Raw genomic sequence first — 17,026 nt, forward strand, 5'->3', positions numbered from 1 at the left:
CCTGCCTGCAGCCCCCTGGCCAGCAGCGGGCGAGGAAGGGCTGCCAGGCACGTGGGCTCGCTGCCCGGCCACCCCAGATGAACAGGGTTTGGGGGGCCTTTGGGGCTTCCCCCCTCCCTCCCCAGATTGAGCCTGCGTCAGTTATTTATGGGAATAAAGGGAACGCGGAGCCATCTGCTCGCAGCCTGGCCCTGTAACGTGGGAGGGGACGTCGCCCCGGGCAGTGACAAGGTTGGGGACAAGGCTGAGATGGTCCTTGTGGAGTCACCCAGCCTCAATGGGAGTCCCTGTGGAGGGCTGGACCTGGCTTTTCCTGTGGGAAATTACCACCAGCTCCATTTTATGGAAACTGAGGTGGGGAGGAGCTGCCTGTGAGAGGGATGCACTGGGAATGGTGTGGCCTTCCCAGCATGGAGGGTGTCTGGGGGAGACAGGGACAGCCCCCATGGGCTTCTGGACCAGGAGGCTGAAATTTGGGGACGGCTGAGGCTCTGCTAGCTGCTCACTGCAGGGAATGGCCACTGCTGGCCAAGACCCCCCCCAGCCCCATTCATGGCCGGGGACACAAGCGCCCCACGCTGTCCTCACCGGCTGTGCCAGCGTCCTCCCCTGCCCTCCGTGGGGACAGGGAGGGGACACAGCCACGTGCCATTGCCACTCACTGCCTTTGAAAGCACGGGCTGGGGGCATCCCGGGAAGGGGCTGCAGCGCCTGGCACAGGATTGGGACAGGGACAGGGACAGAGACCTTGCAGGTGCTGGTTCCCCCTTCCAGATTCCCAGCTGCCAGCCAGTCGCAGCCGAGCCAAGGCAGGGCCGGGGGCACGATGGCCCGACATCATTCCCAGGAAGGGCTCCGGGAGGGGGAAGCAGGCTGGGATTGTGCAGAGGGAGCACAGGGAAAGACTGGGATCTGGTGCCCCATGACTGGTTCAGTCCCTGGTACCTGACACGTGGTGCTCGATGGTTGCTGTGTGGTGCCAGCGCGTTTGCCTGGTGCTCAGCACCTGGTGTGTGGTTTCCAGTACCCAATACCCGCTAACTGGTACCCAGCATTCCCAGTACCCAGTGGGTGGTGTGCCCGATGACTCCTGCCCAATACCTGCTACCGGCCAAACAATGCCCAGTACTGGTTCCTGCTGCTGGGAGGTCGCTGCCTGGTGCTGGGACCTTGTGCCCACTGCCCACTCCCTGTGCCAGGACCCTGTGCCTGGTGCACGGTGTACTGTGCTGGTGCCCTGTACCTGATACTGGTGCCCTGTACCTGGTACCTAGTGCCAATGCCCAGTACCCAGTGCAGGTGTCCTGTTCCCGGTACCCAGTGCCCTGCTCCAAGGCTCCGGTGCCCCATACCCCGTGCCTGGTGCTGGTGCCCCAGTGCCGATGCTGGAGCGCTGTGTCTGGTGCTGCTGCCTTATACCGGTGCCCCGTGCCTGGTCCCAGTGCGTGGTGTACGGTGCCTGGTGCTGGATGCTGAACCTGGTGCCCAGTGTGATGCCGGTGCTGGGTGCTGATGCTGGTGCCCTGTGCTGGGTGCCCGGTGCGGTGACGATGCCGGGTGCTGACACCGGTGCCCGGTGCTGATGCCAGGTGCTGATGCCGGTGCCGGATGCTCACATCGGTGCCGGGTGCCGATGTCAGTGACCGATACCGGTACCCGCTGCCGGTGCCGATGCCGGTACCCGATGCCGGTGCCGAGCGGCCGCCCCCGCCCCGCCCGCTGCCCGCCCCTCCCCGGGCCGCCCCCGCCCCCGCCGGCTGCTATTTCTGCTAATCCCGGCGGCGGGGCCCGGCCGTGCCGCTCGGCAGCCGCCGCTCCCGGACGGCGCCCGGCGCCGCAGCCATGGTAAGGCCGGCGGCGACGGGGTTGGGAGGGGGCAGCCGGGCTGCTCCGCACCGGTACGGGCACCGGCACCGCACCGGGGCCCGCTCCCGCAGCCCGGTGCCCTCCGTGAAGGTGACGGTGCGGCGGGGGCGGAGCGGGCCGGGGCCGCCGGTGCCGCAGCGGGGCGGGTGGGGGGGGACACGACAAACGGGCAACGAAGCAGCACCTGCCCCCCCCCCGTTCCCCCGGCGGGCAGCGTCCCGGGACCAGCCTTAGAGGAGATGGCGGGGGGGACACACAGCGGGACTGCCTGCCCACCGTGGCATCGGGGCGGGCGCCTCTCGGAAAGGCGACACTGTCACCGAGCGGCACCTGCGCTTCCCCGCGACCTGTGACACCCCCGGGATGTCTCTGCGTGGACGGGGGCGGGGGGGTGTGCTTTCGGCTGGCTCCGAGTGGAGCATCGGTCACCCAGCCGTGCCTTTGGCAAGTGTCCCCCCCCCCCCACCCCGGCTGCGGTCCCGGTGGCGCTGCCAGGCTGGCCAGGCCCTCCTGCGGGGACCGTCACGCTGCGCTTCGGAGCCGTCTCTGCAGTCACCAGCGAGCCCTGGAGCCACCAACGGCCTTCCCGGCTCGGTGGGAGCCTGCCCTGTGTCACTTGTCCTGCCTCACCCCTCTTTGGTGGTGGCAGGTCCCCAGGAGCTGCTCGTCAGGGCCATGTCCCCAAGGGGACCTCGAGGCACTCGCCATGCCCAGGGTGGGGATGGAGATGGAGGGTTGTGGCCGTGGCTCGCGTGGCACCAGGGTTGCGGCAGCTGGGACAGCTGCCCTTGGTGGGAACCGTCGTGGCCGTCCTTCCCCGGCAGCTGCCGTGGGAACGGGACCGGCACATTCCTCCGGAGTGGGATGCAGTGAAACCAGAGAGGAGGGTGGCTCACGGAGTGTGTCGCAACCGGCTCCAGCCCCAAAGCCACGGTTTGGAGCCTTTCGGGAAGGCGAACGCCTTCCCGAAAGGCTCCAAACCGTGGCTTTGGGGATGGACAGATCCAGGCTTTGAAACATCTCAGGGAGGAGAACAACCGAAGAGGAACTGGGCTCCTTTGGCCGTGGACGTGGGGTGAGCTGGGGCTGGAGGTGGCTGTGTATGTGTCCAGAAAGACCCACAGAAGTGGAGCCCGTGTCCCCTGACACCGGTGCCACATCCCTCTGTCCCCAGAGCGGTCCAAGGCTCACTCCGAGAAGCAGGATAAGCAATGGTTCCCCCCTTAACCTCTGCTCCCGGCTCTTGGTGGGCTGGATCTTCTCAATTGTCCCCACGTGCTGAGACACCGCCTTGTTTCCAGCCTGGGCAGGCCCCGCTGTCACTCGGTTCGTGGACAGCCACCGCGCGTGGTCCCATCCTGGGGTCCCTGCACAGGGGCTCGCAGGTTCCTCAAGCTTTAGGGTTCCTTGTAGGAAAGGGGCTGGAGATGCTGCACAGGGGGACGTGTGGGAAAGGCTCTCGTCCTGCATGCTCGCCCGCCTGGTGCTGGGACCCTGCCCAGACCTGGGGACCTGTGCCACTGCTTGCCCCTGCATCCAGAGGGTGCCCTGCTCCTCTTAAAGCTGTTGTAGACTCAGTTTCCCAACTGAGGTGCTGCCGACGGGGTGGGAGGGGAGAGCTGGGGGTAAGAAACTCAATTACAGCACGATGGCGGGAGCATCCTGTGCATCTGGAGGCAGGTCGGAGCAGGCACAGCCCAGGTGCCACCTGCGCTGGGGAAAAGCCAAGCTGGTTCTGGCAGAGCTGTGCTTCAGTGAGGGCCACGGTGCCCTTGTCCCACATGGAGCTCGTGCCTTTGGGACAGGGTGTTTGTGCCTGGGATGCTCAGCTGTGCCGCTGCCATGGAGCGGTGGGTGCTGTGCCGTGGGTGGCCCATCTGGATGTCACCTTTGGGTGGGCTGGGGATGCTTCGGCCAGCCTGGCTGTGGGGACAGAACCTCACTGGGATGTCCCCTTCCTTTCCCTGCAGAAACAGACAGGGAAAACACATCCCATGGGAATGTGGTGCCAGGCAGAACGATGCGAACGGGCAGCCGAGGGCTTTCCCAGCTCGGGCTTTGCCTGCTGCCCCAGTGCCACCCTCTGCTGTGGCCCCCGGGCTGTCACCACGCAGGGAAGGTGTGATGCAGTGTGACAGGCAGGGAGGCGGCAGTGCGTGTGCCACCTCGCTGGAGCTGCTGGGCCGGTGACAGCCCCGGCGCCGAGTCCCGGCTCGCGCACAGCCGGGCGTGTAATCCGCTTACGGGGGCACCGGCGCTGCCCCCAGCTCTCGCCATGATAAATCCCCGCTCCTGCCGGGCGTGTGGGGTGGGACACTTGGAAAGCGGTGGCTGTTGTAGGAGAACTTTGCTGCACCGGGCAGAGGGAATTTAGAGGGCGAGGGGCACCGCTGATGGGGTGCAGAGCCTGGACAGGGTGACGGTGGGGTGCTGCAGCCTGCGATGGGGAGGAAAGGGGGCTCCAAAGCCATTGGGGAGGTGCGGTGTCAGCCAGGGATGGTGGCATTGCTCCATTGGGACTGGGCTGAGGAGGGACGGATGAGGCCGGGTGGGGATGGTGGGGTCTCTGCTACCTCGAAGCTGGGTGGGGGGAGAGCCGGCGCTGGGGTTAGGAGCATGGCTGGGACCCAGGGATGCTGGGAACCCGCACAGGAGCCTCCAGGCCCCTCTTTGTGTCCACAAACTTGTGGTTCATTGCACCGGTCCCACCCCCAGGTGATGCTTTGGGGCTTTTCAGCACTTTCCTGGCAAACACAGCCCTTCTGTGGCCGAGCGACCCCGGCTCCGTGCCTGAGCTGCTCTGATGCATCTTGACATCCATCAAGGTGAATCATCCTCCCGGGTGACCCCCACAGTGACAGCTCAGGTGCCCTCGCTGCCACCCCACAGGCTCCTCCTGGGGCACTGTTAACCCTTTGCCTCCCCAAGGATGAGCCGGGGAAGCTGAGGCAGGACCGCTGGAGCTTCTGCTTCTGTGGTGGGCACCATCCCTGCTTCTCCCAGCCTGAGGCTGGGTCCTTCCCAGCCAGACCCACCAGGCCCTGCTGGAGCAGTAACTCGGAGGCGTGCGGAGACACTTTAATTGTCAGGAACAAAAGTGTAGAGTTTTCAAACAGCCTTTCATGGAAAACTGGGTTTCTCCTGTCAAAGAGGCTGGGGGTCCCTCCCGGGGTGGCTGCGGGGTGATCCAGGGTGGGGGGTGGGAGAGGATCTGGTGTGCACTGGGGTGGAGGAGGTTTTTGTCCTGGAGTGGAGGAAGATTTTGTCCTGGGATGAAGGTTTTTGCCAGGGCTGAATGTCCTCCTGGGCTGTAGCCAGGCTGTGTAACCCAGGGGGGCTAGTGATGATGGTGGTGGTGGTCATTCAGCCCCCCCACACCTGCCTTGCCACGTCTTTGGCCAACAGTGCTTTGCTGGTCCTTGATATCTCAACAACCAGGCAGGAGCTGGGCTTGTCTCCCCCCTCCTGTGCCCCCCCGCTGGTCCTTCCCCCGCCAGCACCCGCAGGGGCCGTGCCTCGGTGCCGTGGGTGCCCCAGCCACGGAGCCTGCCCAGGGTGGAGTTATGCTAATGCTGCTCCCCATCCCTCGGCACAGTCACTGCCGCTCAGTATCCTCTCCTGGCCACGGGTGACACCGGCTCTGCCATGGCCACCTGCTCCGAGCTGCAGCCTGGGCAAGAGGTACGGGGGCAGCGTCCCTCCCTGGTGGGGCGAGAGAGGGGACAGATGCAGATGGGGGACACGGAGCACCCTGGTGCTGCAGGGAGGTGCCACAGCTGATGCTCCATCCCTGGGGCAGCCTTGCTGGGGCATGCACTTGCTGCAGGACCCCCGAGGATGTGGTACAAACCCACCCTGTCCCACAGCATTGCCAAGGCCATCGGCTTCTCTGGGGTGGGGGATAAGGGGGAGCCCTGAAGGGCTGGAGCCCTGTGGGATGGGGTGGCAGCGGGGCTGGGAGCCCTTGGAGGTGGCAACATCATCTCCCATCCCTGTGAAGCCCCCAGCTGGGCTGGGCTGAGGTGGGCGGCTGGTGCTGAGCTCCCCAGGGTCAAGGTCGGTGAGGAAGAGGATGCTGCGGTCACACAGACCCGCTGAATGCTATGGACCTGCTGGGGGAAAGGGGAGTGTGGAGCCCTGCCATCCCTGCCATGGGGACACCCGCTGCCCCCCAGCCTGGCCCCCTGCCCCCCCCGTGCTGGTGGCCGTGGAGGGACTGGGGAGTGGGGGGCAGACATGCGAACGCGCAGCCCCAGCAGCGCCGTGACCTTGTTTCCAGCCCGCTAATTCCGTGCATCTCGCCTTGCCGCCGGCACGGCTGCCCTCCCCGCCGACGGAGTGGGGACACGAGACGGGGGAGGACATGTCCCCATGGAGGGCTCTCGCCTTGAGGCCTTCACCCCGGGGGGGCACTGACCCCCAGGTGTGAGCCTGCAGGGTCGGGGTCTCCCCCTGACCCTGTGTCCCCCCCGTTTGGGGGTCTCCCTGCCCATGGGGCTGGGGTGTCCTGGCAGTTGCTGTGGCAGGGTACTGGGGACCCGGGTGCCTGCTGGCAGAAGGGCTTGTCCCGCAGAAGCTGCTGCCGGACATGCCCTTGGGAACGTGTCTCCTCCCGCCAGCGCTTGTAAACAGGATGTGGAGCCGTCCCAGTCCCACCGTCCCCCTCCCTCGTCCCAGCCCCACCACCGCACAGGGTCACCAGCTTGGGGACTGCTGCACCTGGCCCCCCTGGTTCTCTGCCTGCACCATCTCCGGGACAGGCAGAGCCAGGGCAAGAGGTTTTTGGGGTCCCGGTTCATGTGAGGACACAGATTGAGAGTGGCCGTGGGGTTTGTAGCCCCTTGGCCCGACAGGTTGTGTTGCCCCGAGCCCTTTGCCCATGGGGTTGGTGATGGCTGTGGGCCAGGTCCCCTGGGACTGTAGGGATGGGAGCCCTGTGTGCCACCACCCACGCTGAGACCCTGCGAGTGGGCAGGCCAGGGGGCAGCACGGGCAGACCCCTGCCCGCCATCTGCCTCCCCCCTGGGACTGCCCCCCTGCCAGCTCTTCCACTTCTGCTCTTCATCTCTTTTTGTCTCTCCCTCCTCCCCGGCATCCCCTCCCCGGCATCCCAGCAGGCCATGGGGTGCGTGGGGGTCCTGGCTACCCCGGAAGACCCCGAGGAGCTGCGGGGTGCCCAGGGGGAAGGTCCCCATCCCTGTCCCCCGGAGTGCCAGGAGCCAGCTGCTGTCCCTGCACCACAAGCTGTAAGCGCCCGGGGTGCATAAGACCATGGCTGTCCCCACTGCCATCCCCATGGCTGTCCCCACGGCTGTCCCCAGGGTGGTGGCCTGTCCCCTGGAGTGGCCGTGTCCCCCTTCTCCTCCCATCTCTGCCATCCTTGGGTTGCATGTGTCTGGCTCCTGCAGCTTGGGGGCTCATGGTGCTGAGTCGGGTAATGCCACCTCGGGCTGGCACTGCCACCATTGGTGTCCCCTCCTGCTTTGTTCCCCAGATAAAGCGGTTCCTGAAGGAGGACTCGGAGGAGGCTGAGCTGACTCAGTTCCTGCGGGATTGCCCACCATCCGACAGCCCCAGGAAGGTGGAGCCCCCAGAGAGCCGTCGGGAGCCCGGCCACCCCCTCTGTGGTGTGGGCAGGGTCCACCCTGACGAACCCGCTGACGAGAGGGACGCCAGGATCTTCTCCCGGTCTCGGCCCTCGGATTTCCAGCAGCACATCGCCGCCCCCCCACCCCCCAGCCCCAACCGCCCGCGGAGCCCCTGGGGGCAGCTGGACCCCTACGACTCCTCTGAGGTGCAGGATGCGTCCGTGGGGAGGGGGACACGGGGCGAGGGGCTGCGGGAGTCACAGCAGAGGATGTTCCCACCCTCCCAACCCAAGGAGTTAAGGCAGGCATGGCCGCGTCCTGCAGAGCTCTGACCCTCTAGGACCATTTTGGGGGCGGGGGGGTGGGGTGGGTGCATGCAAGGGCATGGCCTGCCAGGATTGAGGGGTGGGGGGTGGGATGATGCCATTCCCTGTCCCATGTCCCCTCTGCCCACAGGATGACAAGGAGTACGTGGGCTTCGCCACGCTGCCCAACCAGGTCCATCGCAAGTCGGTGAAGAAGGGCTTCGACTTCACCCTCATGGTGGCAGGTATGGGGGTGGGTGGTGTGAGCCTGGCATGGGGGATGCTGACCCCCTCTGGATCCCAAAAGTGATGGATCCAGGGGGGTTACTGGATGCCCCCCCCTCACCCTTGTCCCCTTGTCCCAGGGGAATCTGGACTGGGCAAGTCCACCCTCGTCAACAGCCTCTTCTTGACGGACATGTACAGGGACCGCAAGCTGCTGAACGCTGAAGGTGAGGGGGGACAGTCCCAGTGAAGGGGTGTCCTGCTGGGGGGGGGTGGGGCAGAGCTCCTGGGGGGCTGCAGCCCCTCTCCCTGCTCAGCTGGGCTCCTTCGGGTCTCTGAATCTCTGTGTGACACATTGCCAGCTGCCTGCTGGCACTGGGGACTGCTCCAAGGCAGTGGGGACCCCCCCTGCCTGGCACCGGAACCCCCCACGGGGGCTTTGTCCCCACTGGGAAAACAAGCCCCAGCTTGTTGGGGATCAGCTGGAGCCACAGCAAATCCGGGAAGCTGCGGAGAGTCGGGGTCCAGGGCACAGAGCTGGTTCAGCTGCAGCCAGTTTTTGAATTAAAATGGCCCAAACTTGCCCAAATCCCCAGGGGCTCGAGGCATTTGTTTGATTTGTTTCCGTTGCTTGGAGCAAAAGCCAAAGCGCGTGTGGCCACAAGCACACGAGGCAGAGGGAGCATCCTTGGGGATGCAGGGACATGGAGGGGTCCTGCGGGCAAAGGGGGACGTGCAGTCCTGGGGCTGTGGGGTCACACATTTTTTGGGGGGGTACAGGGAGCCAGAAATGCTCCCGCAGTGATGCCTCTCCCCAGCAGACCCCGTGCTGCCGGAGCCGGCCTGTCATGGGGTGACGGTGACAGCAACACAGCCACCGAGGGAGGGGTGCACATCCACGTTGGGATGTGGGAGGCTGTGGCACCATCTTGTTGCTGGACGTTGGTGCTTGTGAGGGCTGATCCTGCAAAGCCACCCCCAGGGTGGAGGGTGACACCCGGGGGTTACAACGTCTCCCTGTGTCACCCCCTTTGTCCCTCGCCCGGGGTGTCCCCCACCATCTCTGTGTCTCCTGCTGCTGCAGAACGCATCACGCAGACGGTGGAGATCACCAAGCACGTGGTGGACATTGAGGAGAAGGGTGTCAAGCTGCGCCTGACCATTGTGGACACACCGGGCTTCGGTGATGCTGTCAACAACACTGAGTGGTGCGTCCCATGGGTGGGGGGTCTCCCCAGGGATGGGCAGTGCCACTGTGGGTGCCAGCAGCTCCAAGGGTGGGATGCCCGTGGCTCCTCGGGGTGGGATGCTGAGCCATGGGAGGTGTTGAGCTGGGGATCTAGGGAAAGCCTGGGGGTCCTGCAGGGGGGACTCTGATGTCACCTCCCTGTCCCCGCAGCTGGAAGCCGGTGGCCGACTACATTGACCAGCAGTTTGAGCAGTATTTCCGTGATGAAAGTGGCCTCAACCGGAAAAACATCCAGGACAACCGTGTCCACTGCTGCATCTACTTCATCTCGCCCTTTGGCCATGGGTACGGGCCACCCCTGCCTGCACTGCCGGGATGGGGGGGTGCTGGCGAAGGGATTTGGTGGGATGGTGCTCACCGGGCTCCCCCCGCAGGCTCCGTCCCCTGGACGTGGAGTTCATGAGAGCCCTGCACCAGCGGGTGAACATCGTGCCTGTGCTGGCCAAGGCGGACACACTGACCCCCACCGAGGTGGAGCGCATGAAGAACAAGGTAAGGGGAGGCTGGTCCAGCCTGGAGCCATCCCAGCAGGTCCCTGGGGATGGGGTCCTCACTCAGCTGGGGGCTCTCTCCATCCCTTGCCTGGAGTTTGCCATGGAGCATCCTCCGCACTCACAGCACTGTAGAGGACCATGTTACCCACATGGTCACCAAGGACATATCTACCCTTGTGCTCAGCTAGGGGCTGGAAGGGTCTGGAGGGGTGTCCATGACATTTAGTCTAGGGGGGACACAGGCTTTTGTGGGTCCTTGAGGGACACCGGTGCTGTGTGGCGCTTCCCACCCCCTTTCCAAGGGCCTGTCCTCAGCGGGGCTGTCTGCCTCCAGATCCGGGAGGAGATCGACCACTACGGCATCCGCATCTACCAGTTCCCTGAGTGTGACTCAGACGAGGATGAGGAGTTCAAGCTGCAGGACCAGGCACTGAAGGTGGGTCTGGCTCCATCCTTGGAGGGGCAGAGTCCCATGGCCAGGAGGACATGTCATCCTGGGGCACCCTTGTGACTCTTTGGGGTCACACAAGCCCTCCAGCAGCCCCAGCATGGTGGGGTTGGCACATATCATGCTGCCCAGATGCGTCACCAAGACCCCACAGGTGCCACCTGCACATTGGTGGGATGGAGCTGGGGTGGAGAAACCCATGCCATGACTTCTGCGATCCCACCTGGGGCTGTCCATAGCTGGGGCTCTGGGATATCTTGGCAAGTGGGTGCTGGATATGGCCAAGGAGATGCTTGTGGAGGGATGTAGGCCATGGTGGACACAACCGAGCCCTGCTAACCCCTGCCATCCTCCTGCAGGAGAGCATCCCCTTTGCCGTCATCGGCAGCAACACAGTTGTGGAGGCCAAAGGCCGGCGTGTCCGTGGGCGCCTCTACCCCTGGGGCATTGTGGAAGGTAACGCTGGGCCGTGTCCCTGGTGTCCCGCCAGCTCTGGGGAGACGGGGACATCGCATGGCCCATCTCCATGCTGCTCAGCCTGGGGCGGGGGGGGCAGGGGGATGTGGGGGGGCTGGCTGTGTCCCCCTGACCCCGGGCTCCCCCACAGTGGAGAACCCATCCCACTGCGACTTTGTGAAGCTGCGGACGATGCTGGTGAGGACCCACATGCAGGACCTCAAGGACGTGACGCGGGAAACCCACTACGAGAACTACCGCACGCAGTGCATCCAGAGCATGACCCGCATGGTGGTGAAGGAGAGGAACCGCAAGTACGGAGCCAGGAGCCGGGTGCCAGGGTAGAGGGTGTGGGGGGAGTCTCCTCTCTTTGGGGTGACCCAGCAAGTGGTGATCTTGGGGGGGGTTTGGGGTTGTGTGCAGGTCCGTGCTGGGAAGCGTGGTGGGCTGGGGATGGAAGCCTCGGCGGCGTGGTGGGGAGCCCCAGTGTGATGGGGGGCCCTTCCTGTGCCATTGGGCTAGGGCTGGCAATGAGGGAGACCCTGTGTCCCCTCAGGGCTGGGTTGCGGGGGTGCACTGGCAATGGCGGGGGGACCTTGCATCCCCTCAGGGCTGGGGTTCGCTTGGTGGGGGAATTGGTCCATCAGTGAGGGGAACCCTATGTCCCCCCAGGGCTTGGGCAGGGGGGTATGCTCTAGCAGCAAGGGGGACCCTGAACCCCTTTGGGACTGGCTGGGGGGGGGATGTGCCAGCAGCAAGGAGGACCCTGTGTCCCCCCTCATCTGCTGGATGTGTCTCCAGGGATGCTTCGGCAGCAAGGGGGGGACCCTGCATCCCCCTGGAGTTGGCTGGGGCGGGGGCAGGGGGGGGATGCTTCAGCAGTGAGGAGGACCCTGTGTCCCTGCAGGCTGCGGGGCTGGAGTGGGAGCCAAGCAAGCAGCCGGCGCTGGGGCTCTGTTGCCGGTACCAGCTGGATTCATGGCACTTGCATCCCCTTTAGCCCCCCTAAAGATCCTGGGGGGAACCCCCCACGGCAGGGTCCCTGGTGGTACCCTCCATCCAGGGGGCTGGAGTGGTGCAGGAGTGAGCGGAGGCTGTCGGGGTGGGGGGGTCAAAGGAGCAGTAGGGGGGGGCTGGCAGTGGCTATAGGCTCTAAGCTGGTCTCTCCACACGTGCCCCCGGAGAAGGCGGCATCCCTCCACGCTGAGGCTGTGCTGCGCCGACTGCTCCGCCGACTGAGCCGGGATCTGGCTGGGGCCCTGCTTGGCCCCCGCCGTCCTCCTCCTTCCCCCGCCCGTCCCCCTCACCCCTATATAAAGTACTTGCTGGTATCCAACCCTGTCTCGGTCCTTCTGTGCCCGTGCAAGGGCCGGGCAGACGCTCCAGGGGAGAGACGGCCCTGTGGCCACCCACCCATTGCCCACACAATTTGCCCTTCGGGTGCCGCCACCACTGGTGGTGCCGTGAGGACGCCGGTGGCATCACCCCCAGCTCACCCAGGCAAGGTGGGGTTGTGGGGATGTGTCACCATTTGGTGGCACCTAGCTTTTCCCACCCAAGGGCTGCCCAAGGGAAGGGAAGCAGGGCAGGAACTCCCCACCCTACTGCCCTCCCAGGGGGATGCGATTTTGGGCTGCGGGAGGCAGCGATAGACAGTCTTTCCTGGGCTAGTGAAGCTGCTTGCCCCACTGCCAGTGCCCAGCTCGAGCCTTGTCTTGCTGCCAGGGATGGAAGGAGCTCGATGTGCTCTCCCCTGTGTCCCCCCATGGCGAGGAGCCGTGACAACAGGCAGTGACTTCCAAAGCAGCTCAAAACACGGCCAAAACCCCTCCCTTGCCATGGCATGGCTGGCACAGCCTCCCCCGGCACAAGGGGACCCTGCAGGGCAGGGGTGTCCCAGCCCCCCCATGCAACATCCACCGTGTCCATCACCCCTTTACATGCGGAGGGGCTGCACCGGCGGTGGCACGTTGCAGTGGCACGTGGCGGCACGCGTGACTCCTGCCAGCCACAGTGGTGGTGTCCCAACCATGTCGTCACCCGCTGGGGTGGCACGTGGCATCCAGAGGGACCCAGTCGGGAGAGCTGGTCCCTCCCTGTTGCCGTTGGCATGGGAGAAGCCATCGATTCTGGTGGCTGTGTATCTGCGTGGTGGGGTGGCCCCGGGGGGATGCCCTTGGCTCCCTCCAGCAGGGATGGGCTTGAACCGGGAGCTGGTGCTCAGGAAAAGGGGTGCGGAGCATCCCTGGGGCTGGCCAGCAGTGGGGTGCAATGGGGACCCTGACCTGCAGCGGGGCTGGGGCTGTGGGAGAGAAGGGAGATGCTGAGTTTAAGATGTTTTAAAGCAGCAGAGAAAATATTGGGCTTGGGGAGGGGGCGCATCTCGAAGCACCCAGCAGGATGCTTCCCAAAATGGGAGAGTGGGGCTCTGTGCCCGGGTTGGGGGAAGTCCCTGGCACCCCTTGGTGTGGTGGTGCCTCCCTGGGCCAGTGGTGCATGGCATGTGGAGGGAGGGTGTTGAGGTTTTGGGGGATGCCTGGAGCTGCTCACGTGCCCCCTGCCTGGAAAAAGGCCCAGGGTGATGGTGGCTCAGGGGCTGTGCCAGTGGGTGCTGGGTACCTGTAAGGTTTGGCGTCTCCGGGGCTGCAGCGCCTGGGGGGGACTGTTTCCCCTGGTGGTTGGGGGGGAGGGGGGGGAGGAGAGGGGGGGGCACCAGGGCTGTGACAGAGTCCTCACCTCCTCTCTCTGCCCGCAGCAAGCTGACCCGGGAGAGCGGGACGGATTTCCCCATCCCTGTCATCCCCCCAGTGCCGGATGCGGAGACAGAGAAGCTCATCCGGGAGAAGGATGAGGAGGTGAGTGTGGGGCAGGGCTGAGCCCCCGCTCCGTTATGCCCCACCACCCTACAATGTCCCCAGCCCCAGCTCTGGCTCAGCACCCTTCCTGTGCTATCCCAGAGGCTGCTGCTCCTCAGGCCAGGGTGAGGAGGTGTTGGAGGGGCAGCAGAGGGGTGTCCCCCCCACCCCACCCCACAGCTCTCGGTGATCCCAGTCTGCTTGGGATGCTTGACCCAAATATGTTTGCGAGGGAGCTGGTGTGGCTGGGGGGTGCCAGCCCCCGCCCCCCTCCATGATCCCTGCTCTGCTCCCTTCCAGCTGCGACGGATGCAGGAGATGCTCCAGAAGATCCAGAAGCAGATGAAGGACTCGCACTAGCACCCCCTCCTCCTCCTCCTCCTCCTGCCCCCCCCCGCCCAGATCAGAAATGTTTACATCACGCTCCATCCTGCCCCAGCCCCGCTGCCAGACTCGGTACCGACACCGCACCCGCCACCTTAAGCTGCTGTGGTATCGCCTTATCCAACTGCCAGCGCCCGTCACACGGGGACAGGGAGGGGACAGGGCACCGGGCTCCCCTGCACCCTGTCCTGGCTGGATGCCTCCCCAGGCCCCCACCCCAGGCTGGGAACAACTTTGTCCCCCGAGCTTTGGCTTTCTCTGTTTCCCCTGCAGCTCTGGGGAGGGCCACCAGTCAGCTCTCCGTGTCGTGTCCCTTGTCCCCGTGTCATCTCAGGCTGCCTGCTTACAGCCTTTACACTCAGCTTGGCCCTTGCGTAAGGGAAGAGGAAAGGGGAGGTCCAGTCCCAGCCCCCCCAAACCCCTAGCTGCCCTCATGTGTGGGACAGGGTTGCTCCCCCTGGGGACCACAGGTGACTGAGGGGATGGAGGGGCAGCCAGCACCTGGACCCTTGGCCACCTTCATGCCAGCACTGGTGCGAGGAAGGACTGAAGCTTGGGGTGTCCAGCCCTGTGTCCTCGGCAGGGTCCCTGTCCCCACCAAGTGTCGCCCCTTGGGAGCACCCCGTGTCCCTGGGTGGTGGGGGTGGCCACAGCAGGGGGAGCACTGGGGGAATCACCGTCCCCACAGAAAGTCCCTTGAACCCCAAATGCGAGGTCGGGTCCCCAGCCTGGCCTCCCCTTGATGTTGGCCCTGTAAAGCAATAATGACTGTCCTGTGCCCGCGGTGCCTCCCCACCTGCGGCAGCCGCATCGTCCCTTGCTGGTGTTTCGGCCCCTGCCACCACTTGCTTGTCTGTGGTGTCCCTGTGTGCCCCCAGGATGTCCCTGCTGCTTCCAGGTGGAGCATCACTGTGTGCCCCCCAAGGATGTCGCCACCCATGTGGCTTCCCAGCAAAGCACTGCTGTGTGTCCCTGTGTTCCTCCATGACGTCCCCAGTGGTGTTGCTGCCCTGCAGAGCACTGTAGCCTGTCCCCCCCAGGCTGTCCCCATCCGTGTTGCTTTCCCACAGAGTACTATGTCATGTCCCTGCCTCCCCCCAGGCTGTCCCCATCTGTGTTGCTGCCCTGCAGAGCACTGTGTTGTGTCCCTATGTCCCCCTAGGATGTCCCCATCCATGTTGCTCAGCAAAGCACTGCTGTGTGTCCCCAAGGCGAGCCCTGGCCCACAGCTCCCAGCCAGCAGCCACAGGGCATCCCTGGGGAGATGGCCCCAAAACCCCCCCAACCCCCTGCTCCCCCCAGGGACTGGGAAGGACAAAAGGGGATGGCGAGGCTGCAGGGTGGAGGCAGAACTGGGAGCAGTGGGATCACTGGGAGCTCACTGGCATGGGCACATGTCCCCTTGCTGGCAGGGCCACCTGAATCGGGGTTCCCTGGGGGGGGGGGGGGCGGTGAACCCTGGGTGAGAGATTCACATCCAGGAGGCTTGGCTGATGGGGAGCTGTGTCCAGCCGAGGCTAAGGGTGGGTGTTGTGGGGTCCTGGGGCAGCTCTGGCACGTACCACCCATGTCCCTGCGACAGCCACAGGGTCCCTTGGCCCCCGCGGGCAGGGACCCCCGGGCAGGGCCCTGCAGGGTGTATTAGCGCTTTCCTTTTTTTAATCTTGCTATTTTCTTACAGAAGTACGTACCTTCGCATGATGGTCATAGAGGCATTTATTAAAGGATAAGCAGAGTATAGGTTTATAAATTCTTATAGAGCTAGTGGAAATATTTTTATCCCTCCACAACCGTTCTCAATAAATACAGCTGACCCGGCTTGTCTGAAACCCCAAGTCGCTTCCGCGTGGGCGGTGGGTCCCTGTGTCCCCGGGCAGGCGAGGACGGGGGCTGATGGTGGCCAGCCCCGTAGCCTCCTGTTCCTGACTCCCATTTCCCTGGGAAAGGCTCAAAGTGGATAGTGGGGGATTTGTGCTGCACTCACAGGGGCACCCAGCGTGGGGTGGGGGAGCCCCGTGGGACCCGGCTCTGGGGCTGAGGTGACACACAAGGAGCAGGTCCCCCCCTGTCTGCTGCTGCCTCATGCCCCCTTGCGTGTTGCCTTGGGGTCCCATGGCCCCCAGGCGCTGCTGGTGTTGGGTCTGGGATGGGAACTTTGGGGGGGGGCAGAGTGGGGAGCCCAAGCCAGGGGACCGAAATGCTTTCCATGTGCTTCCCCCAGGCATCCTCGCACCCCCCCCATGGTGGGGTGAGCCCTGCTGGGAGAGACGGCAGGCACTCAGTATGGCTGGGCCCCACCTATGAGTACCAATGCCCAGTTACCCCAGTTTGGCTTCACCAGGAGCTGGCGGGGTGAAGGGGAAGGAGTGGTGGGCAGAGTGGCACTGGGATGGGTGAGAGCTGTGTCTCTACCTGCCTTCCAGTGGGCACCGCCCCCCCTGCACCCCACGATCCCCCCCATGCGCTGCGATCCTCCCCGCTGCCTCCTCCTGTCCCACCTGCACCCTTCTGTCCTCCCCTGCAACCTGCTCTCCTCTCCCGCACCCCACTATCCCCCCCTGCACCCCACTCTCCTCCCCACAGTGCTGTTGGGCTGATCCAGCTCAGCACAGGGTGCCCAACAGCCCCCCCAGACCCCACTGTGACCCGGCAGATCCCAGCCCCGCTGTGCCTGGCTGGGGGTGGCAGTGAGTGGGGGCTGCACAGGAGTGGGGAGTGCAGTTTGGGAGGGCACCCACACTCAGGCAGGCCTGGCCCCGGCCCAGGGCAACATGTTGGGATGAGTCTGGGTCCCTCGTTGTGACATCCAGCAGCAACCATCATGTGCATGGCACAGGGCTGTACCTGTCCTCTGGGGGGGGGACTGGCACGTGGGCTGCTGGGGAAACATGTCCTCAGGTACTCCCAAGCCCTCAGAACCCCCCATCACATCACATCACATCACATCCATCCATCCGTCCGTCCATCCATTCATCCGTCCGTCCGTCCGTCTGTTCTTCCCTCCCTCCCTCCTTCTCTTCCTCCCTCCATCTATCCTTCCATCCATCCATCCATCCATCCATCCATCCATCCATCCATCCCCATCCCCTTCCATCCTATGAACATCCCTGCCCCTGATGCCTTAATCACCCTGAGCATCCTCACCTGCCCCCCACC

General features: G+C 64.8%; 1 protein-coding gene across 1 annotated transcript; it reads left to right on the forward strand.

Annotated features, from left to right (window-relative positions):
* Window positions 1-1,684: 1,684 nt before the first annotated feature.
* LOC141473389 (septin-4-like) lies at window positions 1,685-13,846 on the forward strand. Its single transcript, XM_074160859.1, is given in 14 exon segments — window positions 1,685-1,783; window positions 1,786-1,845; window positions 6,984-7,112; window positions 7,361-7,660; window positions 7,911-8,004; window positions 8,125-8,211; window positions 9,069-9,192; window positions 9,384-9,518; window positions 9,608-9,725; window positions 10,062-10,163; window positions 10,535-10,631; window positions 10,783-10,945; window positions 13,387-13,486; window positions 13,787-13,846. Coding segments are annotated over 14 exon segments (1,668 nt in total).
* Window positions 13,847-17,026: the final 3,180 nt, after the last annotated feature.

Source organism: Numenius arquata, chromosome 18 (assembly GCF_964106895.1).
Source record: "Numenius arquata chromosome 18, bNumArq3.hap1.1, whole genome shotgun sequence".
NCBI classification, from domain to species: domain Eukaryota; kingdom Metazoa; phylum Chordata; class Aves; order Charadriiformes; family Scolopacidae; genus Numenius; species Numenius arquata.